Source organism: Mastigoproctus giganteus, chromosome 7 (assembly GCF_048544385.1).
Source record: "Mastigoproctus giganteus isolate SK-2022 chromosome 7, ASM4854438v1, whole genome shotgun sequence".
NCBI classification, from domain to species: Eukaryota; Metazoa; Arthropoda; class Arachnida; order Uropygi; family Thelyphonidae; genus Mastigoproctus; species Mastigoproctus giganteus.
In genome coordinates, this window is record NC_143581.1 from 89000627 (window position 1) to 89028385 (window position 27759).

At 34.4% G+C, this 27759-nt stretch overlaps 1 protein-coding gene across 1 annotated transcript in view; it reads right to left on the reverse strand.

The window, feature by feature from the left end:
- LOC150083056 (leucine-rich repeat-containing protein 45-like) overlaps positions 1-27759 on the reverse strand; it is a 290375-nt gene that overhangs the window by 116177 nt on the left and 146439 nt on the right. Inside the window, exon 8 of the mRNA XM_090378378.1 lies at positions 25791-25919. Coding sequence (XP_090234504.1) covers positions 25791-25919 — 129 coding nt within the window. The remainder of the gene's footprint in view (positions 1-25790; positions 25920-27759) is intronic.

Consider the following 27759-nt stretch of genomic DNA (forward strand, 5'->3'; position numbering starts at 1 on the left):
TCATAAAATCAGACAAATGCTACTTATTGTGATATTCTCTTGTAGAGAATCTGTCTTCATTTTGAATTTGACAGAGAGTGGTAATCAATGGACACTGCTCATCGTGGACTAATGTTATTAGTGGAGTCCCTCAGGGCTCAGTGTTGGGTCCATTATTGTTTTCTGTATTTATAAATGATATTGATGATGGTATATCAAGCTTAATATCCAAGTTTGCAGACGATACAAAGGTTGGCAGGGTTGTCAAGGACACTACTGACACTATGCTGCTGCAACAGGATCAGGAAAGGTTGAGCAGATGGGCTGAGAGGTGGCAAATGAAGTTTAACATTGACAAATGTAAAGTACTACACATGGGAAACAGCAACCCCAGAGCAACGTATCAACTCTGTGGTACTACACTGACAGTGGTAGAGAATGAAAGGGACTTGGGGGTGGTTGTGCAGGCAGATATGAAGTTCTCTGAGCAGTGCAGACGGGCAGCAAGAGTAGCTCATGGAGTATTGTCAATGATATACAGGAATTTTTCCAGCAGGGATAAGGAGGTGATTATTCCATTGTATAAGGCAATGGTCAGGCCACACCTAGAGTACTGTATACAGGTCTGGAGGCCTCATTTCAAGAAGGATGTAGAGCTGCTGGAACGAGTACAGAGAAGGGCAACAAGATTAGTGAATGGAACAAAGGGGTGCTCTTACGAAGAAAGGCTTAAGTTTTGCAAATTACAGTGTCTGGAGACTAGGCACCAGCGAGGTGATCTGATAGAGGTGTATAAAGCCTTGAATGGTTTAAGCATGCTCAATGCTGATGGGATTCTTCCTCTAGCTCAGAAAAATCACCTGAGAGGGCATAAATTCAAATTGAGGAAGGACAGATGTAGGATAGATGTGCGGAAATTTGCCTTTAGCCAGCGGGTGGTTGGTTGGTGGAACAGACTTCCATCCCTTGTGGTGGATGTTGATAGCCTAAATAAGTTTAAGGCTCAGCTGGACAGGTATTTTGAACGAACAGAGGGGTGAAGTGGAAGTGGGTTTTTTTTTTTTTTTTTTTTTGGCTGATGCTGCATAAGCTTGCTTTCTTGCATCAAATGCCTCTACTAATGCTAATGCTAATTTAGACCAAATAAAAATTGGATAATAAATATAACGTACAGAATTTTAAGAAATATTAAAATTGTGAAATATTATATTTTAAGTCAGGAAATCTCTTACCAGAGATTTTTTTTTCCACGAATAACTGCATACATGTAAGATGTAATCAGAACATTAGTGAATATTAGCGGGTCTCGTTCACACAAGTTGTCTGTCCAACATGTCTAGTAAAGTTTCGCATAAAGATTCCCATAATGTTTTTTATACAATGTCAATGTGATGTCGATATTCCCATAATGTTTTTTATACAATGTCATAGCCGCTAAAATGTGTCGGACAAATGCATCAGTGAATAATCCATTGTTCTATTTCAAAAGCATACAACCCCCATTACGTGAACATTTCACTATATTCACAGAGTCAAAAATTGACTAAAATCACTTGTGAAGGAGGACTTATAGAATGCCTTCTCCCACCATCTACAGCAGGGGTCCCCAAACTACAGCCCACTGGCCGGATCCAGCCTGCAAAAGAATTTTATCCGGCACATGGATATTTCAATTAGATCATAAAAATTAATGTTCATATTAGATTACAATAAAACTTATGAAAAACACATTTTACAGATTATTTTAACATTCATATGTTGATTAATAGTGTTGACGCCTTGGTGTTGTCAGCTTAGTCTTGTTAGATATAAATTCTGTTATTTCCGCTCAAGGCTATTCTTTGAAACATCATTAAAATAATCGGTTAATCTTGACCCTGTCATTAAATATCAATAGGCATTAGCAATTAATGCCTATTGTACTATAGTAATTAGGGATTTCTATTATCTCTTGCCAGCCTGCACACCAATCCCGATGACCAGAGTATGGGAGCAAAGGTCACCCTAGGCTTCCATTACACAAGAATCCCGGATCCAAGGTAAAACCTGGCACACTGGTCTGATGATTGGTATCGGTAAGATCCTGAAACAGCCTGCACACGAACGCTGATGTTCAGAGTATGAGAGTAGAAGTCACCACTGGCTACTACTATACAAGACCCTGGATCCAGGATAAAAATATGACCCTATCCTATTGGTTAATGGAGTTAATCCCTCTGCTATAAATTAACTGCTGGCAGCCTGTATGCACATAAAGTTTCTGGTAGCATTGGCAAGAGGAGGCTGTCGGCAGGTACGAATTTAATCTCTTTGTATTACCTTAGATTTTTTGTTTTCTATTGTAACAGCAATTCAAAACTTAATACATTAGAATCGTAATTTGAAAATTGTAATAATGGTAATTTCAATTGTATTATTGATAACTGTAACTGTAATATCCTAAAATATTCAAATTTGTAACCCTTTCTGTTCTCCCCATGATCTGATGATGGGTATCGGTATGATACCCAAAATGTCACCTTATTAAACTATATTATAATTAATAATATAGTTTTATATTATAATATAAAACTATAAGTTTTATATTATAATAGGGTCGTTTATTAGGCAAACAGCCTAATAAACTATATTATTAATTTCACATGATATAAGAGTGATATGAATATAATAATAACCTTTATGTTAAAATTTTTCATAAAATTTTAAGACACGTCAGTGCTTGCTTACTTCAATATTCATAAGTATTTTTTTTATTCCAGAGACCCCATAAAAATCATGTCTAAGTCGATGTTGAAAAAAAGAAAAGTTGATGCTGAATGTCATGTTTTTAATGAGCGGTGGCCAATTAATTACTTTTTTGCACTGCATACTTGCATTTGGCTAATTTGCAATGAAGCCTTGTCGGTGTTCAAGGAATATAATGTGAAATGTCAATACACCACAAAACATGCCTCAAATTATGATAAATTTCAAGGAGCTTTGCAGCAGAAAGAACCCCAAGAACTAAATCTAACTTTTCAAAGTCAACAACAGAAGATTAAAACTTTTACTCATCAAAATTTATCTGCAGTTAGAGCTGGTTTTCGAGCCTTCCAAATCATTGCCCAAGAAGGAAGGGCCTTTACAGATGGAGAATTTGTAAAATGAATTTGTTTGGCAACTGCAGAAGAAGTATGTCCTGAGAAAGTAAAGAATTTTGAATCTGTAAATTTATCTTCATCAATTGTAACAAGAAGAATTGAAGATTTAGGAGCCGATGCTCAAAATCAACCCATAGCAAAAGTTTGTGATTGATGGCAATTGATGAGAGTGAAGATACATGCCATACAGCTCAATTACTAATTTATATCTGAGGTGTAAATTAAAGTTTTGAAGTAACCAAGGAGCTAGTTGCATTAAAAAGCTTGAAAGATGATACAACAGGCGAAAATATATTTTTTAAGTGTGTCAGAAGCAATAGATGAACTCAAATTGAATTGGGATTTGCTATCAGCAGTTATGACAGATAGCACTAAAAATATTGTCGGTACTAAAATTGGGTTCACGGTTCAGCTTCATAAATATCTTGAGAGTGAAAACATTAAAAAACCAAAGCAATTTCATTGTATAAATCACCAGCAGTCTTTGTGCAGAAAATTTTTGGGTGCAGATTCAGTCATGTCAACTGTAATATCAACAGTAAATTTTATTTCCAAGACTAATCTGAATCATGGGTAATTCAAAAATTTTCTTGAAACAATTAAAGATGAATACGGTTATTTGCTGTACTACACTGAAGTATGATGGTTAGTCGTGGTAATGTGTTGAAGCGATTTTTTGAACTTGGGAATTGCAATTCCCTTGTCGGTGTTCAAGGAATATAATGTGAAATGTCAATACACCACAAAACATGCCTCAAATTATGATAAATTTCAAGGAGCTTTGCAGCAGAAAGAACCCCAAGAACTAAATCTAACTTTTCAAAGTCAACAACAGAAGATTAAAACTTTTACTCATCAAAATTTATCTGCAGTTAGAGCTGGTTTTCGAGCCTTCCAAATCATTGCCCAAGAAGGAAGGGCCTTTACAGATGGAGAATTTGTAAAATGAATTTGTTTGGCAACTGCAGAAGAAGTATGTCCTGAGAAAGTAAAGAATTTTGAATCTGTAAATTTATCTTCATCAATTGTAACAAGAAGAATTGAAGATTTAGGAGCTGATGCTCAAAATCAACCCATAGCAAAAGTTTGTGATTGATGGCAATTGATGAGAGTGAAGATACATGCCATACAGCTCAATTACTAATTTATATCTGAGGTGTAAATTAAAGTTTTGAAGTAACCAAGGAGCTAGTTGCATTAAAAAGCTTGAAAGATGATACAACAGGCGAAAATATATTTTTTAAGTGTGTCAGAAGCAATAGATGAACTCAAATTGAATTGGGATTTGCTATCAGCAGTTATGACAGATAGCACTAAAAATATTGTCGGTACTAAAATTGGGTTCACGGTTCAGCTTCATAAATATCTTGAGAGTGAAAACATTAAAAAACCAATGCAATTTCATTGTATAAATCACCAGCAGTCTTTGTGCAGAAAATTTTTGGGTGCAGATTCAGTCATGTCAACTGTAATATCAACAGTAAATTTTATTTCCAAGACTAATCTGAATCATGGGTAATTCAAAAATTTTCTTGAAACAATTAAAGATGAATACGGTTATTTGCTGTACTACACTGAAGTATGATGGTTAGTCGTGGTAATGTGTTGAAGCGATTTTTTGAACTTGGGAATTGCAATTCCCTTGTCGGTGTTCAAGGAATATAATGTGAAATGTCAATACACCACAAAACATGCCTCAAATTATGATAAATTTCAAGGAGCTTTGCAGCAGAAAGAACCCCAAGAACTAAATCTAACTTTTCAAAGTCAACAACAGAAGATTAAAACTTTTACTCATCAAAATTTATCTGCAGTTAGAGCTGGTTTTCGAGCCTTCCAAATCATTGCCCAAGAAGGAAGGGCCTTTACAGATGGAGAATTTGTAAAATGAATTTGTTTGGCAACTGCAGAAGAAGTATGTACTGAGAAAGTAAAGAATTTTGAATCTGTAAATTTATCTTCATCAATTGTAACAAAAAGAATTGAAGATTTAGGAGCCGATGCTCAAAATCAACCCATAGCAAAAGTTTGTGATTGATGGCAATTGATGAGAGTGAAGATACAAGCCATACAGCTCAATTACTAATTTATATCTGAGGTGTAAATCAAAGTTTTGAAGTAACCAAGGAGCTAGTTGCATTAAAAAGCTTGAAAGATGATACAACAGGCGAAAATATATTTTTTAAGTGTGTCAGAAGCAATTGATGAACTCAAATTGAATTGGGATTTGCTATCAGCAGTTATGACAGATAGCAATAAAAATATTGTCGGTACTAAAATTGGGTTCATGGTTCAGCTTCATAAATATCTTGAGAGTGAAAACATTAAAAAACCAATGCAATTTCATTGTATAAATCACCAGCAGTCTTTGTGCAGAAAATTTTTGGGTGCAGATTCAGTCATGTCAACTGTAATATCAACAGTAAATTTTATTTCCAAGACTGATCTGAATCATGGGTAATTCAAAAATTTTCTTGAAACAATTAAAGATGAATACGGTTATTTGCTGTACTACACTGAAGTATGATGGTTAGTCGTGGTAATGTGTTGAAGCGATTTTTTGAACTTGGGATCGAAATAGATCTATTTATGAACGAAAAATTGAAATCTGTTCCGGAACTGTCAGATCTCAAATGGTTGTGCAACCCTGCTTTTTTAACAGATATATGTGAACACCAGAATGTTCTTAATATGAAACTATAAGGATGAGACAAACTTGCCAATGAATTGTATTATAATGTCAAAGCATTTGAAACAAAACTGGAGTTATTTAAAAATCGACTACTTTGGAATAATTTTTCACATTTTACATGTTGCGATAATTTATCTTAAAATATGCCTAGTTGTAATTTTTGCACTGAAAATTTTGTTCAAAACAGTTTGTTGCAGGAAAATTTTGCGGTGGGATTTTCTGATTTTAAAAATAATTCAAAGGTGTTTGAACTTTTTCAAAATTGGTTTGACATACCCATCAATGATGCTGATGAGAATTTACAATTAGAGTTGGTAGATCTTCAATCTAATGATACACTGAATACAATATTTAAAAATGAAAATCTAATTCATTTTTATTCAACATTACCTGAGTTAGATTATCTAAAATTTAAACAATCACGTTTAACTGACCCACATTTACATGACTTTTTAAGAATTGGAACTAGTACAGGTCGACCATTACTAATCCAACAGCATTGGGACCTGTGGGGTGCCAGATTAGTGAGTTTGCCGGATCACCGGTGGTTATTTTAGCACATATATTTTACCCAACAGCTAATCACCTCCTTCTACCTTTAACACGTTGACTGCCAAGCTAGTTTAAGAAAAAAACTCCCCAGGGGCCAAAAAATATTTAGGAAATAATTTGATTAGTAATTCTAAAATAAATATTGTAATGTCAGTGTTGTAGTTTTTTCTCTTAAAAATATATATATATATAAAAAAAAAAAAAAAAAAAAAAAAGTTTTTTTATGTCGCATATATATGGCCAACGTGGCCACATATGTTGGTTACTTTATTTCTTGAGAAGTCGTGTCGGCCACATACGTGTGACGCTATTACGGCATACATATGAAGGTCGTTTGTGATTAGTTTATTGAACGTGCGACGAGCGTTGCAATAAAACTAATTATGATAAAATAAACTCAAACATCGCAATAAGTTTGTCAGTATTGTTAGAGATTTTGTGAAAACAAGTTCATGCTGTATTATCCATCATATTGTGTTCTGTTTTTCCACAAGTTTGTACAAGTGTGTTGTAAAAAAAAAAAAATAAATAAATAAAAAGGAATGGCTAAGAGAAAATTACTAAAATAAGAGGAACTGAGAGTAATTCCTGGAATTTACAATTAAGCAGAGTTAAACTTCTCACAGACACACTGCTGTCGAGTTTTTTCAGAAGTTCAACTTTATCTGTTATGGACAATGTATGGTGTTTGCGCTTTACACCATGACAGCCACTTCCTTTATGCATTGGAACCATGGCTGGGGCTAAATGTGAGCAGGTTATAATAATAAATGCCGAAAAACAAGTGGGAATGGCTTGCCAGTGTTTACGAATTCGCGCCAACTGCTGATGCTGCAACCAACACCACCAAAACAGTAGCGGCAGGTCAGTGCGCCAACCCGGGAAATTTGAAATTATGTTCACGGAAATTATGTCTGAATTAGCAGTGGAACTGGATTACCGGTGGCAGGATTAGTGAGGTTCGACCTGTACTTTAAAACCCGATATTACAAAACTTAGTTGCACTCTACAACAACATTCATTGCATTAACTATAATTTTGTTGTATTACTAGTTGTATTTTTGTGATTAGTACAATAAATAAGTAATAATTAATTTTATTGTTTTACTAACTGTATTTCTGTGATTAGTACAATAAATAAGTAATAATTAAAATTTGATATAAACAAACTGGTATATTTTATATTACTAAGATTTCAAAACATAAGAGCGATGAAGCCCAATTCTTCCTACTTTAAGTAATATTGTTAAAATATAAGACAGATTATCATACCTTTTTGTAGGAAATTTCTTCACCCGACGCTCACATCAAACTGATCCGGTTAATATATTTTAATATAAAAGATCTAAGTTTATAATGCAAAAATATCCTTATTAAAAGACTGTAAAATTATGCAGTTTTTTATAAAACTAATCTTGTCTTCAATTCCCATTGTCTACTTACTGCTACCAAGGAAGAGCAAAGCTTAGTCGATGTACATCAATCTACCCCAAACTAAACCCAACAGCAATGATAGACTAGAAACAGAAGACAATTGTCAAACTATTAAAAACTACATTAAAATATTTTTGACTAGACTTCTTTATACATGACGAGGTATTTTGGTTATGGACCATGCTCACAAGAAATAAGGGATAATTTAAACAATGTCCACTCTCTTATATGTTAAAATTAATGCAGTGTGACAAGATTATTTCATTAACCAATGTGAATCGTATACTATTTACACATGCACATAAAGGCCCTAAGTCCGAAATAGTGTATGGTCTCGGCACATTTATAGAATTACAGTTTAGTTTCATTTCAAGTGTTTTAGCTATTAACAGTTTTATGATTTTATTTTATAATTAACTTAAATCCGTATACTCCCAGGTTAAAATTTTATGGTAGGTACTTAGATGATAGATATCCTTGTTATTTCGCATGAAGACAATGTAAATAACCTTATGTGTTATAATTTAAAATTAGTGCAGCGTGACAAGATTATTTCATTAACCAATGTGAATCATACTATTCGCACATGCACGTAAAGGCCCATGAGTCCAAAATAGTGTATGGTCTCTGCACATTTATAGAATTACAGTTTAATTTCATTTCAAGTGTTTCAGCTATTAACAGTTTTATGATTTTATTTTATAATTACACTTAAATCTGTATATTCCCAGGTTAACATTTTATGGCAGGTACTTAGATGATATTCTTGTTATTTCATATGAAGACAATGTAAATAATCTTATGTGTTCTTTTAATAATATACACACAAGACTTAAATTCACTTTGGAAAAGGAAAAACCAGGTGAGAACTCTATAAATTTTCTTAACTTTACGTTAACTAGGGTCAATGATGACATACACTTTAAAATATACCGTAAACCTACTAACACAGGGAAATTTTTGCATTATTCAAGCTACCACCCTTTTATGTATAAAAGGAGTATCATTTTTAACTAATTTTATAATGCGTACAGATATAGTTATACACAAGAAACTCTCAATGACGAACTCAGGGAACTTACAACAAGATTTTTAAACAGGGGATATACACTAAGTATAATTAGGAACATTCAGCGACAGGCGAAACAAAAATCCGAATCGGTTCTGCTTAGTAAGAACACTACACATAAATATTTTATTAAAGTTCCTTGTGTACAACTATGGTATGAACAGTTTATTAACATTTTCAAAAATACAGAATTCAAAATAGTTGCACAACTGACAAGTAAACTCCAGACAATATTGAGGGCAAGGAAACCAACCTCAGTCTCTAACATGGAGCAAACCAATATAATCTATAACATTGCTTATGGGGAATGCAACTCCTTTTACATTGGTTCTACCCAAAATTATCTTTCGATGTGTTTACAACAACACCAGGCATCTGTGAGGGTGAAAAGGACAGGTACATCCGAACTTTCCTTTCACACCATCCAGAAGAACCATGTTTTTCTTTTTAATAAGTCTAAAGTAATTAATATATAAAACTATTAATAGCTGAAACACTTGAAATGAAACTAAACTGCGATTCTATAAATGTGGGGAGACCATACACTATTTCGGGACTGATGGGCCTTTACGCGCATGTGTGAATAGTGCGATTCACATTGGTTAACGAAAATAATCTTGTCTTATACTAATTTTAAAGTATAAGAGAGTGAATATTATTTAAATTATCCCTTTACTTCTTGTGAGCACGGTTCATAACAGAAATACCTCATCATGTATAAAGAAGTCTGGTTAAAAATATTTTAATATAGTTTTTAATAGTTTGACAATTGTCTTCTGTTTCTAGTCTATCACTGCTGTTTGATTTAGTTTGGGGTAGATTGATGTACATCAGCTATGCTTTGCTCTTCCTCGGTAGCAGTAAGCAGACAATGGGAACTGAAGACAAGATTAGTTTTATAAAAAACCGCATAATTTTACAATCTTTTAATAAGGATATTTTCACATTATAAACTTAGATCTTTTATATTATATTATATTATATTAACTGGATCGGTTTGATGTGAGCGTGGGGTGAAGAAATTTCCTACAAAAAGGTATGATAATCTATCTTATATTTTAAAAATTTTATATTACATATCCATTGATTTATTTTTGAATCTGTAAATACAGGTAGGTATAAAATTTGTTCCTCTACATAACATTAAAGTCATGCAGAGAATGCAGCTTTAGTAATTAGGAATTTTCTCTGACCCGCCAAAAATTCCAAAAATTCATACATAGCCCACTTCTCTAAACATTTGGGGCCCCCTGATCTACAGGATAGAATAAAATTTCATACTAAAATATTTACAGCAAGACATGAGAAAAAAATGGTTCTTCCTTCTAAAAGTGCAAAGATCACCATCTGAAGAATGCACCAAACAGGTTCTGCGAACGATGAATTCATAACCAATCTATCCAACTATAACTTAACAAAAGAAGAACACAATCTCCTCCATAAAAGGCCTCAATTACAGAGTGACTCTAAAAAAAGGTCCCATACAACAAATATGTGATACAAGTCCAAACAAGATTACATAGTCACAGCAATAGAAAAACTAATTAAGCAAATAAATAATGTAATAAATAAAAAACTAAATCTTACTCTTCACCTTTCAAAGGAGGATTTTGAGTGCATCAAAAAATTAGCCATGAATAAAAACATCACCATCCAAGTGACGTTGAGTGACGTTGAAGAGTTGTAAAGGTAATATCGAAAAAACCGCTGTGGTAATGATTGTATGGAAGCAAAAGATGTAAATAATGGCAGGCGTTTGGCAACAAGTTTTAGCTCTTGATGCACGATATAATGCATACCGCACCTCTAATAATCCAAATTTTCGTAAGTTTTTTTTTTTTAATCAAAACATATAATTTAAAATATTTTATTGGGAATTGGTATTACTTTTAGAAGAAGGGGGAACAAAAAAAAAACGCATTTCAGAAACGATTTTGTAAAATGGGATAAGTTATTAAGTGTCCTATAGTTATTTTGTTTATCCTTATCAGAAGTGATTGTTCATCTGAGCGTTTTTTTGTTAATTTACAGGGTGGATGAGTGGATGTTATGTTAAGAGGATAAACTTTTACAATAAAATCCTGTCATAATCCCGCTTACAGTATTATCCCATTACACCCCATGGCCAATCCCATGAAGTACAGTATTTTGCAAAGGCTATAGCGCTTCCACCTAAACGCTTTCCCTTATCGTTAATTAACCTGGATATAAAATCTTGATAATTTTGATATTTGGCTTTGGGAAAAGGATAAGAGACAACATTCTAGGAATCATGAATCATCCAATTTGTTTATTTCATTTTTAAGTCGAACTTGGTAAAAATCCAGGTCTTGATAACTAGTCCATATTTCGACAAATGGACAGGAACAAAGCAGTGATTGGCAGGTGCCACTCACTGCTTTCCTCGCCCACTGGCCTCATAGGTTGATATGCCTAGGATGTTTTCTCCCTACTTGCTGCAGTTTTAAATCTGATGTTATTCTTTTTATATGGTTTTGATATAAACAGCGGCAAGTGGGGAGATAAGCACCCCCCCCACCCATCAATGACACAAAACAATTAGAAAGGAAACACCTTCTAGTAATCGCCTAATCACAGAACTTGACCGTACAATCACTCTGTTCTACGACCACACCCACTGCATGGAAACAAGTTGTACCCGAATAATGGAGTTTAGCCTCAAACTTTTACAGGCAATAGGCTGCTTTTTACAACTCGCAATTCAGTCGGCACGTGGAGGATAACAGTTCTCTAACACACAGCTACTTGTACCTGCACAGCTGGATTCTCTGTGCCACAGAGTAGTAAGATCTAACTGCTCTTGTCTTCTCTATTGGCCCATACTTCTCTCCAGCCTTCAGTCTTCCCTCCTTTATCTTCTCAACTAGCTTCCAACCCAAATTTACCAAGCCCAGCACCCAAAATTTTAATCTTAAATCACGTAACTTACATATCTGTATTCCTTTCGACCAATCCTAGTGTTTTTTTTTTTTTCAGGTCCTAGCCACTGAAATCTCAAGAAACTAGGTTGCAGGACCTGCCAAAGTACTATAAAAAATTACTAGATACCTGACCTGCCTCCCTGTTGCATAGTGTGGAAAACGGTGGGCCCAACAGCTAAAAGGTCAGATGAATAATGATACATAAAACTACACTCTACAGTATCGTATCCCCAGGGGCTCACATCTGGTGAGTATGGGCTTGGCACACCCAGGGGTCCTGAGCTGGATATCATCATTCTTTTCTTTCTTGGTGATTTCTTTCTACTCTCTCAGGATAACTTGGGAATTTTTTTTTTTTTTTTGGCTGGTGCAGCATAAGCCTCAGGCTTCCTTGCACCATATAGCTAATAATAATAATAATAATAAAAGGTTGATAAGGGCGACTCAATAGTATTAATAAACAAATCCAATTATGACAACAAACTGGCAAACCTCCTACAAGATACAAATACATACCAGAAACTAGGAAAAAATCCTATTCCCACCATCAGATCAAAAATCGAAAAAGAATTAAAAAGATTACGCTCCAAAGAAAAGATTACAAGTAATTTTCACACAGATCTCTTAGCCGATACAACACGTTAGCCCTATATGTTTGGTGTCATTAAGTTACACAAACCCGACACATTATTAAGGCCCATAGTAAGTTTCAAAAACACGGCAACAGCAAACTTGGCAAAATTTGTAGTTGATTTACTACGACCTTTAATCAATTATTCCAAATATCGCATAAAGAACACCTATTTTCATCAGTCAACAATATAAAATTAGAATCTGATGACAAATTATATTCCTTCAATATAAAATCACTATATACAAATGTTCATCCACAAAAAGCAGTGAAGGCTACTCAGGAATTATTATGCAATGACCCCACACTAAAAAACAACAAAATTAGAAATCGCTGACATAACACATACTGTTATCTGCCAATAAAGGAGTCTTTTACCAACAAGTGCTTGGGGTATCAATCTCAATCTCTCAATCAATCTTTCTCTCTCTCTCTCTCTCTCTCTCTCTCTCTCTCTCTCTCTCTCTCTCTCTCTCTCTCTCTCTGTAAATAGAGAATCACATAATTTCCAAGGACTCCTCCCCATCTTTTAAATTCTATGGAAGGTATACCTATCTAGACAAACGGGATACCATAAATAGAATCTTTCATAAGTTAAATAATGTAGCTGAAAGGCTACAATTCACAATAGAAAATGAAGAAAACAACATAAACTTCTTAAATCTAACATTAACAAAAAATGCTACAAAAAAAGAGAAATTATTTACATTTTGACAGCTACAGACCCCTTTCTCACAAAAAATCAATCTTAATAGCCCAGTTCAGTAATGCATTTAAATACTCAACTAGAGAGGATGATTGTAAATAGGAAACTGAATCATATAAGTACAGATTCTCCAACTGCAGTTACCCAGAAATGGCTCATAAACAGTGCCTTAAATACTGCCAAAAGAAACAGTAAAGAAAAACAAAACCAAGAAGTGATGAAAAAATAATGGATAAGCCTCCCCATACGTAGAAACTTACCAACAACATTTGAAAAAATTTTTCAATGATTCTGGGGTAAACTTAGTCTTCAGCAGCTCCAAGAAACTATGGGCATACCATAAAAATTCAACAAAAAATAATAAAACAATAGATTTTAAACAACAAACAAACAAATATAGTTTATGCAATTCCTTGCACAACACACTGCGACTGTATATATATATATATACAAAAACACAAAATCAGAATACAAAAACACAAAATCAGTTTTAAAAGTAGCCTCAAATAATAAAGAAAAAATAGACTGGACGAAAAATTAGTTCTGAGTTGGTAGCTGACCACTTAGACACAGGACATTACCCACCCTTTGAAAACACCATAATCTTAAGACCAGGGGTTCTCAACAGGGCAAAAATTGGTTTTTGGGGAGCAAAAAAAGTTAAACCCTACCTGACGACATCTTATTCCTTAATATTTAATTTATCTCATTGGGTTTTTTTTCCCCCTGATACAACAGATTTTTAACATATAGGTACAGTGGTACCTTGGGTTGCGAGCATAATTCGTTCCGGAAACGTGCTCATAATCGAAAGCACTCGTATATCAAAGCGAATTTTCCCATAAGAAATCATGGAAACCCAGATGATTTGTTCCAAAACTCAAAAATATTCATATACTGTAAAAATGATTAATACGAAATACATACATACCTTTTCATATTTTTAATATTTAAATTTAATATACATAAAGCAATCGGATTTGTGGTAGGATGACTTTCACTGTCACTAACAGAATCACTGCTATCTGTTGACTCTTTCTTTTTGTGCAACTTTAACAAGGAACCTCTCCAATGACACTTGCCTCCTCTTGAGGATTTCGCGGAAATATGACAATTGCATTGTTGTTAAACAGATTCATCGCTCGCACTATTACAAAATGAGGAGGCACGCTTGATACACATAAACAAAGCTGCGCACATGTAGCAATTGAATAAACAACAAGGTAAAGGCAGAGATACACTATTAACATCTCACATTTTACCAAAAGCACATTTCTAGGGGTTACTACCATAAAACAATAAAAACAATTTCCAGTTACGTTCCTGCTAGGGGTCTCTGTTATAAACTGGTAGTAAACTTGATCTAATTGCATTTGCGATTATACTGATGAAATTGTGAAATACTGAAATTGTGTTGCTTTTTACGTTATTGTGGTGAAATGTGTTTCCCCTTCACTGATATAAAAAACATAAAAAAAAAAAATACATTTTCAGAATCTTCTCTTCATTCCTATCGTGTTGCGTTCGGTTGGGGTGATTCTGCGTTTGACTGCCATTTCTTGTAAACACAAAGGCGAATCGTGCATAAGCGAATTCAGTTCGTGTTATATAAGCTATCGTTCGCGTATTTATAAATCGTGTATGATCGAATTTGTGTAGTGTAAACACGTGTTATACGAGGACTGACTGTACTCGTATTGCAAGACTGCGCTCATTTATCAAGTTAAAATTTATTAAAAATTTTTGCTCGTCTTGCAAAACACTCGTAGACCAAGTTACTCGCAATCCAAGGTACCACTGTATATTGTATTAGGAGTGAGAGAGAAATTTTGATAAAAGGAAGATAGTGGGTGTGATTTAATTCAACCACCTTTGCTTTTCATAGACATTAAATGCCTAAGTGCTTTCAGAGGTAATGTCTTTGCAATCCTTGGCTTTTGCACCTTTCTGACAGCTACAACCATGGTGGCAACTGATATTGAGCAATGTAACACTGTTACTCCCTTATTTAAGAAGAGAACACAAATGACAATGAATGATTGCATCTTATAAAATTGCAGAAGTCACTGCAAAAACTGGTAGTGCTCATATAGTTTCTGAGACTGTTATACGACCTGCATTAGAGACTGTAATTTCAACAGTGATGCATCAAAATCCTTCCAGTATTTTAAAAGCATTGCCACTGAGCAATGAGTCAATTCGAAGATGAATAAATGTAATGTCCATTAACATTGAAGAGCAGCTAATTGACAAACAAAAACAAGAAAATTTTCTATTCAGGTTGATGAATCCACAGTTACTGACAATAAGGCCTTCTAATGGAATACGTTCGTTATTTAGATGATGATTGTAAATTGCAAGAAGAGATGTTGTTTGTAAAATCTATAGAAACTGATTGTACTGGAGTATCCTGAGTACACTGATCTCAGAAATGCATTTTTAATTTGCTAGTCATCATCTTGACTGAGGGGGGGGATGAGGCTCAATTAATTAAGACTGAGGAAATTTTCAGGCTTTTCAAACATCTTCCAAGAAATTATTCCAGAGAAGATCAGTGCTGCTTGAACTTCAGGAAAGAACAGTAGAAGGCTTATAGACTATTGACATTAATTCTATGTAACAGTTTAGGATGCTGAAAAAACTGTGTAATTGACCTTGTAGTTAATGATCACAGGTTCCTCTGTAAATAGGAAAATATTATTGGATAATTTATGTAGTTACTTGTGACCATACTGCTATTTGTCTTCATCTCATGTTGACTTCGTAAGACCACTGCTCCTTGAGCCACGTTTGGTCCTATTCATATCATATGGCTCATTGTGCCTTGTGCTTTTCTTGTCATTCATTGTGATTTATGTGATGTGATTTATTGTCTGGACATAAGACTGCAATTTAAATGACTTTGAATCTGTATATAATATAATATGTTATGTATTTGTAAAATAATAAGAGGAGTTTACCTCAATATAGTATGTAGAACACTTCCGTATGATACTCTCCAGAAATTAAAACGAAAAAATCGAAAACTTACATTAGAGTAAAAAATAAATAATTAAAAATCAATTTAACGCAATTAAAAAGAATCTAACGAAAATATTCAAAACAATTTTCCTTCCTGAAGCTGACAATGCTTTTCGACCATATGTCGTGATCACAGGAATGAAAATTACCGAATAGGGTTGAACCTGAAACTTAAAAATAATGATCAAAACGCCTGAGTATTACAGCTCTGATTCATACTATCTAATATGTATGTATGTATATAGCAGATTTGCCAGTTTCTAGCTAAGGGCCACTTGTGAATATACTGGAGTATCCATTTTTGTGCTGTGAAAATGTGATTTGATGAATGAAAAACAAGTTCTACTGCAAAATTTGGTATCCTGTGCCACTGATGGTGCTACCATCATAGTTGGAAGACAAAGGTTTTAGAGCCCACCTAAAGGAAGTATGTCCTGAAGTTCTTGCAATACACTGTATTGTGTGCACTGATAAAATAAAATAAAATCAGAATCAATAAAATAAAGTCACATAGCAAATATGATAGCCTTTTTTATAAAATTTTGTGTTGATAATGAAAAACAGTATGTGAGACTTCTTTTACATACAGAAGTCAGATGGCTTTCTAAAGGAAACTGTCTAACAAGATGTTAGATCCAATTGGATGCGATGTGCTAGTGAAGAAATTCAAGAACTCACAGAATTAAGTGTAATGAATAATACAAATATAAATTCTAAGAAAGGTGAAATGGCTGAGTTGTGGGGATAAAAAACAACTGAACTTCTTTATCCAGCAATGTGGTCTGAAATGGCCAAAGTACTTTTGTTTTCCAACATCTTATATGGTTGAAAGTGGTTGTAGTTCAGTAAATAAAATATTAACAAAGGAAAGAAACATAACTGATATATATTCAAGAGGAGAAATTAAAATTAAACTTACTAACATCATACTGAACTTTTAGCTAAGAAGCATCGGGCTCAGATATCCCAGTGAATAAAAAGAGTAAGTACCCCAGAATATTTTCTTGTTTAAAATTTCATGGGGGGGGGGGGGGGCAATAAGGAAAAAAATTGTCTAAAAAAGCTCTCTTTAGGGAGCAATAATTAAAAAAAGTTGAGAAACACTGAAAACAAAACACAAAATTCAAGTTATAAACCAGTGAAACTCTAGCAATAAGATGAATAAACAGGTGAATAAACATACACAAACCAATAATAATTTCAGAGAAGTGGGATCTAAAACAAATATCCTACAAATTCAAATTTAATAACAAAACATAACAATACCCCACCATTCAGGATCTCTATTAACGGGGATGGGTAGTCACAGACCTGGATTTATGAGTGAAAACTTTCATATTCTTTCCTTCAAAAGACCGTTAAGCTGTTCTAAAATCCCTAGATTTTCAAATTCCCAAACTATTAGTGAATACGAGGGGGCAGGAAATTTCCTTCTATCCTTCTTCTCTTCTTTTGCCTACTTTAACCCTCCACTCCCCCAACGCTTTTGAAATACGGCAATGAAACGTGCCGGGGCTATATATATATGTGGCCTTTGACATGCATTCGCTTCCCTCTGAAGATGGTACAAACGAAAAGCTCCTATCAAGCTTTGGGTAATCTTCTCCTATTATACTTTCAATTATTCGCCATGCATAGATTTAGGATCAAAGCTGGCTTTTATTCCTTTGTCCTGTTGCAAGGTTCATCCATCTTTCAGCAGGTCTTTTAAATAATTTCCATCTATTCTGATTACATCTTACGTGGATGCAGTTATTCCTGAAAAAAAATCTCAGGTAAGAGATTTCCTGACTTAAAATATAATATTTCAAAATTTTAATATTTCTTAAAATCTTATAGATTATATTTATTATCCAATTTTTATTTGATCTAAATTCAAAACATTGATTTAAATTAAAAATGAAGACAGAGATTCTCTACAAGAGAAAATCACAATAAGTTAGCATTTGTCCAATTTTATGAATATTAGTGGGTCTCTATCACACAAGTTGTCTGTCCAACATGTCTAGTAAAGTTTCGAGACAACAGGATTCCCATAATGTTTTTATACAATGGAAATAAATATACAGAGTGGGGAAGCTCAAAACTCCCACCCTATATATGTGACAGACTCCTGATGTTCACACTTGCTGAATGAGGAAGAGTATTGTCATAAACACTAATATTTCATGCTGGCAATAATCCCACTTCATCTTATATGGCCTGCCTTATTCATCAAGCAACATGTCACGCTTTTTTTAATACTTCAAAGAAACAGGTCACTATAAACTCCAAAGAAATAGGTCACTGATTATAGCTCTAAACTTGAGAATATTCATATTGATTAAATCTATCTAGTCTCAGAATTGTTATCCATTATTTCTAGATGGTGTCATATCCTATCAGAACTCAGTGTTCTGATGGGCGTCTATGAGAGTTTGAGCTGTAGGGTAGATGCCCTCGAGGAAATTAATAAGAGAGGCCCATCAAGCTCAGCTGCCTAACTCAATGCCAGATCTCACTCCTGTGCATCAGGCAACACAGCTGCAATCTCCAAGGCAGAATGAGCTGGTCCCACACAAACTAGTTATTGTTGGTGACTTTATTGTCAAGGAGATGGGGATTATACTTTGTATTATTGTATTACTCATACAGGCCTCATTTTGGAAAGGATGTAGAGTTGCTAAAATGAGTTGCTAGAAAGGCAGAGAAGGGCAACAAGGTTGGTGAGAGGAACAAAGGGATCCTCTTACCAGGAGAGGCTTAACTTCTGTAAGTTGCAGCATCTGGAGACTAGGCACCTGCAAGGTGATTGAGGCGTATAAGGCCTTGAATGGTTTGAGAAGGCTCAATGCTGATAGGATACTTCCACTTACTCAGATTAAGAACCTGACAGAGCATAGATTCAAAATTAGGAAAGACAGTTGTAGAATAGATGTGTGGAAGTTTTCCTTTAGCCAGTGGGTAGTTGATTGCTGGAACAGACTTCCATCTGTTGTTGTGCAAGTTAATATCTTAAATAAATTTAATGCTGAACTAGACAAACCAGATAGGTGAAATGGGAAGTTTTTTTTTTTTTTTTTGTGATGCTCTATTATAAGCTTGCTTTCTTGCATCACATGCCTCTGCTAATGCTAATATCAGTCTGCAGATAGAGATTTATGAGAGAGTTGCTGGGATATGTTGCAAATAAAAATTTAATGTTGGAATGTTGATAAACTTAGACTTCAGAATCTCCCTGGGAAATTTCTCTGGACAGGGAATGAACTGGTTTTTCTAGTACACAGTTTGAAGGAAAACACTAAACGTTAAAGGTGAGAATTAAACCACTTGGTATCCGCTTTTCTGATGTCACTACAAAGGCAATTTGTGAAAATTCTGTAAAGTTGTTTCAGCTACATGGCAAGGAAGGACAATACTGTAAAACTTTGGAATTTCAGATTGTCAACCAGGTTATTTTATGTGTGAGTGGACGCAGGTTTTGGAAGACTGAAGTCACCTATAATGATTCTAAAGATCCTGGGACTTATTAGGTGTTCTGTAGATTATAGTAACAAATAATATTAGAAAGACAAAAACAACATTTCCACCATGAGCCAAATGAACCAATTAATAGAGATAAAATAACCACAAATATCAGATATATATAGCACAGATCATCACTATAAAAGAATGAGAGTAAGAAAGTAATCATGTTTGTGTCTGTGATAGGATTGAACTTCCACCAATCTCTGTACCTCACTTAACAAATAAAGTTATACCTTACTTAACACAGGATTAGGTTCCTTGAAAACAAGTCATTTATGACCCGTCATAACTGAAGGGTCATTAAGTGAATGGTAATTTTCCACGTACTCCAATTTTATGATGACAGATGCATTCCTCAAAAAAAAAAATTAAGTAATGATTTAAGAAAAATTAAGTAATTTAAATAAAATTAATTCTTCCTTGCTAGTAATCAGAGTGTAATACAGTAGTAGCAAAAGAAGTGGAGATGGGAGTAGACATACCTATTTCGCATAAACTAGTAACAACAGTAGCCAAACTATACTATATAGCAACATACTAATAAAAGATAAGTTCAACACTTTGTGAATTGTTGGTATATTTAAAGTAGAAGCATTCCCATTAGGCCTAAAATCATGGAAGAAAGGAATGTACAATAAAAAAAAGAATGAACATTTTGTTGTTATTATTAATCTTAGTCAGTTGTAGACAATTCTTTTGTTGCAAGGTGGATGAGGTCATCTAAAATTGAGGCTCTTGAATCTGCATACTTTTCTTCTCTTTGTACATTAGCTAGTAGTATTTTTGTTTTTTTTATGTTCCTGTTAACACTGCTGCTCCTCAAAGTGTCTTCACTTTTCTTAACAAAATTGACCATTTCAGCTTCTAGATGAGTAAAATCTTCTGCCACATTCCTGGTTGCTGATAATTTCTGAACCTCAGAATTTCTTTAACCATATCTTGCATTATTTGGTTTTCAAGTTTAAGGAGTTTTACATGGTGAAGTTTTGACAATCAGATGACTGCATCAACCTCTTATATTTGAAATTTCCTTTATATATCAAATGCTGACTCCAACATCCCAAAGTAATTTTGGTACAACCAGGAGAATAGTTTTCATCAATCTCCTTACATATGTGATACCTTAACTTTCTTCCATTCACGAGATTTTTGAATTCAATTCAAAGAGACTCAATCAGGAAACTAACAAATAAATGAAAGCAAACACAGAACAAATAAAAATAGTATACAATATCTTACTTATTTCTTTTTTTTTAATTCATGAATGACTTTTATTATTAGTAGTATTAGTAATAGTGGAATATGATGCAAGAAAGCAAGCTTATAAAGCATTGGCCAAAAACACGCACATTTCACCTATACATTCTCTCCCATAGTTTGTCTTTTAATTTATTCAAACTGCCTATTTCTACACCAGATGAAAGTTTGTTCCAACAATCAATGATTTGCTGCCTAAAGATAAAACCAACACACATCCATCTGACAACTATCCTTTCTCAATTTGAATTTATGTCCCTTCATGCATGTAGGGCATCAACTCAAATTCATGCATGTATAGTCTCCGCAAGAGAAAGAATGCCACCAGCATCAAGCTTGCATAATCCATTCAAAACTTTAAACACCTCAGTCACGTCACCTCGCATGTGCCTAGTCTCCAGAAGCTGCAATTTGCAAAACTGAAACCTGTCTTGGTATGATCATTCTTTTGTTCCCTTCACTAATCTCATTGCCCTTCACTGAATGCATTCCAGGAGATCTACAGCCTTCATAAAATGAGGCCTCCAGACTTGCATGCAGTACTCAACATGCAGCCTAACCATTGCCATATACAAAGTATAATCACTTTCTTATCCCCGTTAGCAAAGTTCCTATATATCTTTAACAAAACCTCCATGAGCTGTCCTGGCAATCTGTATACATTGCTCAGAGAACTTCATATCTGACTGCACAATTATCACCAGGACTTTTTTTTTTCCACTATCCTGAGTACAGTACTACATAGTTGGTACATTCATCTGGGATTACTGCTATCCATATGAAGTATTTTTCATTTGACAATTTTAAATTTCAACTGCCATTTCTTGGTCCATCTGCCTAATCTTTTTAGATCTTGTTGCAGTAGTTTATCCTGATTACTGTCATTAACCACCCTGCCAACCTTTTGTCATCTGCTAACTTAGACATTACACCCAACATACAATTATCAATATTGTTAATAAATATATAAAAAAAAAAAAAAAAAAAAAAACAATGGGCAGAGCACTGGGGGGGGGGGGGATTATTAATAACATTAGTTTGTGAAGAGCAGTGTTCATTAATAACCACTCTGTTTTCTTCCACTCAACCATCTCTTTATCCATAGCAGCAACTTGCCCTTAATGACAGATTGTTCCAATTTGGAACAGTGCAGCAGTACACACCAATGTCACACTAATTCAAGTCTTTTATGTGCAAAAGTATTAAAAGCTTTCCTGAAATTCAAGTATATGATATCAAAATTATGTTTTGTATCCTGGTTCTTGGTTACTGCATAATAGTATTTAATTAAATTAGTCACACAAGATTACCTTTTAACAAATCCAGGCTGCACCTACAGTACAGAATTCTTGTCTAGATGCTCCTGCATTTCTTCTTTCATGTCACTTTTTGGTCCACCTTTGTGAACAGGAAATATATTTGCACATCTCCAGTTCATGGTGACCTCTCCTGAATCCAAAGATGCTCTCATAACTATGTCTAAGGCTGTGCTTACCTCTTTTTCTGCCTCGCTTAATACAATTGGATAGCTCCATCCATTCCATGCATACCGTTTTATGTAAAAGCATTTCGCAAATTTCTCTCCCACTTTTCTCTCAGTTATCACAATCATTTAGTTCCCTGTTAGATTTTGATGAACTTCTGGAAATTCCTTCCCGAAAGAACTCGTCACATGTGAATGTAGATTAAAAATACCTATTCAGTTGAGCAACCTGAGCAGAACCATCAACAGTCAAACCACAGACATCAAGTGGACCAATATGATTCAACCCATACCTTCCTTCTACTGTTAATATGTAAAAAAGTCTTTGCTGCTTTTCTTGGCATTCTTTGCCAAAGACTTCTCATAACCTGCCTTACCTTGCCTCACCTTTGTGACTTGGCTACAAACTAGTTTATATCTAACATAAGCTTCAGTATCACCTAATAATTTATATACATCCCATGTTTTTCTTTTCTATGAGAAGTCGCATCAGTTCATCTCACATCTATTTAGGTCTAAGCCTGGAATGATATTTCTTAGTCAGTATGAAAAGCCTATTGGAAAGTAATCACATCATCTACAATTGTTTTCCTCAATGCTCCCCAATCAGAATTTATTGTTGGTAACATCATCAGACAGTCCCACTGCACAGAATGTCTTAAAAACTGCCTGAGATCATAGTAGTCACCCTTATGAAAGCAAAAACCCTTCTCGTTACCCTTAACAATTATGTCTCTAAGTAAATCTCACATCAGAATATGATCACTGCCACCCATTGGTCTTTTACCTGCAGATTCCTAATGCATGAAGAATCTCTATTGATAATCAAATCAAGTATTTCTTCCTTTTGTTGCATCTTTTCTAACATGCTTCTGTAGAAAACAGATATCCAATAAATACACAAAGGTCTTGCTAGTAATGAGTATCCAATTCCAGGACACCCGATAAATATCTGGAGTGTAAAAATCCCCCATCATAAGACATTCTGATTTACTTGCCCACTCTATTTCTCTGTGTAGCTGTTTGTCATAATAATTATAGTCATTAGGCCTAAGACACACTCCTACTCATTTTTATTTTCCCCAGTGCTTATGGCACATCAAACTGGCTCAACATTGTGCTGGCCCTCACATTCATTTTCACTCTGCTTAGAGCAGCGATATGCTTTTTAAATCAAAAAATTTAATATAACATTCAGTAATGAACTTTTTAATAACTGGAAATTATTTTTAATGCGTTTTTATAACGGAGTGACTGATGTTGCAAAGATTGGCGATAATTTTTCAAATGTTATTATGATTGTATGTCATTAAGCAATGTGTATCTGTAATGACTGACTTCTCATCATAGACAAAGTTAAATCAACGGTGCAATAAATTCCGCAGAATAAAAAAAGATCTATGTTCATGGCATTCTAGCTCACGTACAAATAGACAGGAGGAAGTTATATTGACAAGACTGTGCATTGGGCATACCTTCCTCACTCACAAACATTTACTTCTAAGAGAAGATCCCCCGCTCTGCTCTGTCTGTCAGATACAACTTACAGTAAGGCACATCCTAATTGATTGTCCATCCTATTCAGCCATTCAAACCACTTCCTTCCAATCATTAGCAAACTTGCAAGCTCCTATAACCCTTTTTCATATACTTGGTGACAAAGAAACCTAAGTGAGCTCTTTATATACATTAAACATCTTGGAATAATAAATACACTTTGATATACCCATAAATCATTAAAATGAACATAGTGACTCTGACAGACACATATTGGCCATAGTTGCCCTTGTGTCGTAAAATTTGCATAACAACAACAAAGTTAAGTTTAGTGCCCTCAATGATTTCATTTCTCTTAGCCAGGTTTAAATTAGGATGAAAAAACACGAAGAAAGCATAAAGATAAAAATAATACAGGATTCAACTTTGTTTCTGACACTTCTGATATTCTGTGAATAGATTTATAGTTTCAGAGGAGCTGCAGGTCTTACTGCATGCAGGAAAAAAAACCATTAGGTAAAGAGAATAGTGAATAACATTGGAATTGATTTTTTTGGGGAGGTGTGCTAAGATGTGAATCTAACTGAAGTAAGCTGGAAGAGACGCCAGACCTTTTGCTTTTAGGGCATTAAATGTCACACCAATTCAAAAGTAATAGCAATGCCCTTAACTCTAACTCTTTGACCATTACTTTTTATTTTAGCCTTTTCACAATCTTTAAGTTCTTTAAGTTAATTCTGTTTTGGTAGCAAATATTGCTATTAAAACAGAATCTTTTTCTTGCTCAAATCACACACACATGAGGGAGCACAAATTCAAACTGCAGAAGGATGCAGAAATAAGCAATCTGGTTAATAAATATTCCTCAAAAGGAAAGCAAATCATCACACTGCAATGAATATTTGAATATGTGAGAGAGCCAAATGACATCTTTGCAGGTGGATGCTGATGATATTGTCTTCTTTGTGATTTAAATTCTAAAAACATCTAGTCTAGTCTCATACATCCACAAGATCCTACTGTTATCATTGTAAAGGTAACTATTTCTCTGATGGCTCTAAATAAACAAAGTGTTTATAAAATTCGGAACTCTGCTATTTAAATACAGCTCCTGTTTTCATAAATGAAATATATAGTCCTAGTATCAGTGTTACCAGGACTATATAGTATTCTCATTCATATTATTTTTTATGCACTGAAAATATTTTCAAATCTCACTCCTACTCTACTGATCTGCTTATTAGAGGCTTCACGAGAAGTCAACCCATTCAACTTAGTGATTGTACTTTGAAGAAAGTATAATAGCTTTCCCCCCTTTTTAATTGAAAATGGAAGACAAGTCCCTGTTTATGAGAATTATTTTGAAATCCAAAAAAATAAATAAAATATATTAATTAGTTTCTTGGTGCTTTAATCAACTGTTAACTTAGCTGCAATGAAAGTATATCTGTTATTGTGATTCATATAATAATTTTTAATTTGAACATATGTTAGTACACTTGCCTAGTATTACAACTTAATATCCCCTGCAAGTGAAGCATCTGATGAGATATTTATGAGTATTTTCTAGTTAAAACCAGCAATTCTTCCTTGTAATTAAATTTTTAGAAATAAGGTGGTTTTATTGCAAATTGTAGTTAAGTTTAAGGTCCAGGGCACACGCCACAAAATAACAAAATATGTATTTAACAATATTTTGATGGATACCAATTTTTCATAAAAACCTGAAAATAATTGACATTTAATTAACTAAGAATTAAAAGAATCATGTTTATCAGTAATATATTTTTTAGATATATATTCTATCAGTCTATCTGATAGAATTTAATGGTTAAGAAACAGCACTGTAAGCTACTATATAAAATGCAGATAATTATTACCTATTGCTTGAGCTATTTCAGCTGGTACGTTGTTTCCTGTTAAATCCAGTTTGTTAATAGTTTTGTTAAGCAAAATCCCATCAAGTAAAGCCTTGCTTCCAAGCAGACCTATGTTGTTCCAGCGCAAATCTGTTATAAATACACATACAAGATTTATAACAGAATTATCCCTAAACATTCACATTACATATTTTAATTATGATAAAATTAATTAATTAAATTAAAATTAAATAAATTATGATAAAATATATAATTATGAAGTTAATTCAAAAAGTTTCTATGTTGACTATTATCAAATAAGGTAGTGGCTTTGAATTTTATGCACAATTAATGTCATTCTAGGGCTATGTACCAAATTTTATCAGTTTCTTAATGTGCCTTTCTGAAATATAAACATTTGCATTATAGCATTAGTAGACGCATATGATGCAAGAAAGCAAGCTTATGCAGCAACAGCCATAAAAAAAAAAAAAAAAAAAAACTTCCACTTCACCCCTCCGTTCATTCGAAATACCTGTCCAGCTGAGCCTTAAATTTATTTAGGCTCCCAACTTGCGCAACAAGGGATGAAAGTCTGTTCCATCAACCAACCACCTGCTGGCAAAAGGAAAATTTCCACACATCTATCCTACATCAGTCTTTCCTCAATTTGAATTTATGCCCTCTCAGGTGATTATTCTGAGCAAGAGGAAGAATCCCATCAGCATTGAGTATGCTCAAACCATTCAACACTTTATACACCTCTATCAGATCACCTCGCTGGTGCCTAGTCTCCAGACACTGTAATTTGCAAAACTTAAGCCTTTCTTCGTAAGAGCAACCTTTGTTCTATTCACTAATCTTGTTGCCCTTCTCTGTACTCGTTCCAGCAGCTCAACATCTTTCTTGAAATGAGACCTCCAGACCTATATACAGTACTCAAGGTGTGGCCTGACCATTGCCTTATACAAGGGAATAATCACCTCCTTATCCCTGCTAGAAAAATTCCTGTATATCATTGACAAGACACCATGAGCTACTCTTGCAGCCGGTCTACACTGCTCAGAGAACTTCATATCTGCCTGCACAATTACCCCCAGGTGCTTTTCATTCTCTACCACTGTCAGTGTAGTACCACAGAGTTGATACGTTGCTTTGGGGTTGCTGTTTCCCATATGTAGTACTTTACATATGTCAATGTTAAATCTCATATGCCACCTCTTGCCCCATCTGCTCAACCTTTCCAGATCCTGTTGTAGCAGCATACCATCAGTAGTGTCCTTAACAACCCTGTCAACCTTTGTATTGTCTGCAAACTTGGACATTAAGCATGATATACCATCATCAATATTATTTATAAATACAGAAAACAATAATGGACCCAACACTGAATCCTGAGGAACTCCACTACTAACATTAGTCCACGATGAGCAGTGTCACTGATTACCACTCTCTGTCTTCTCCCCCTCAACCACCCCTTTATCCATAGCAGCGATTTGCCTCCAATGTCACGCTGCTCCAATTTGTGCAGCAGTCTTCCATGTGCAACAGTATCAAAAGCCTTTCTAAGATCCAAGTATATAATATCAAAGTTATTCCCTGCATCCAGTTCTTTTGTGACTGCATCATAGTATCCAATCAAATTGGTCAGGCAAGACTTACCTTAACAAAACCATGCTGTGTCCGAGCTATAACTGAAGTCTTGTCTAGATGATCCTACAGTGCTTCTTTAACCAGAGCCTCCATTAATTTTCCTGGAACAGAAGTTAAACTCACAGGTCTATAATTACTTGTGTCAGCCTTTGATCCTCCTTTGTGAACTGGAGTCACATTTGCACATCTCCAGTCTATGGGTACCTCCCCTGAGTCCAAGGAAGCTCTCATAATTATGGCTAAGGGTTTGCTTACTTCCTTTGCTGCCTCCTTTAATATAACTGAATAGATCCCATCCACCCCAGGTGCCTTTCTCGTATTTATCTTCAACAATTTC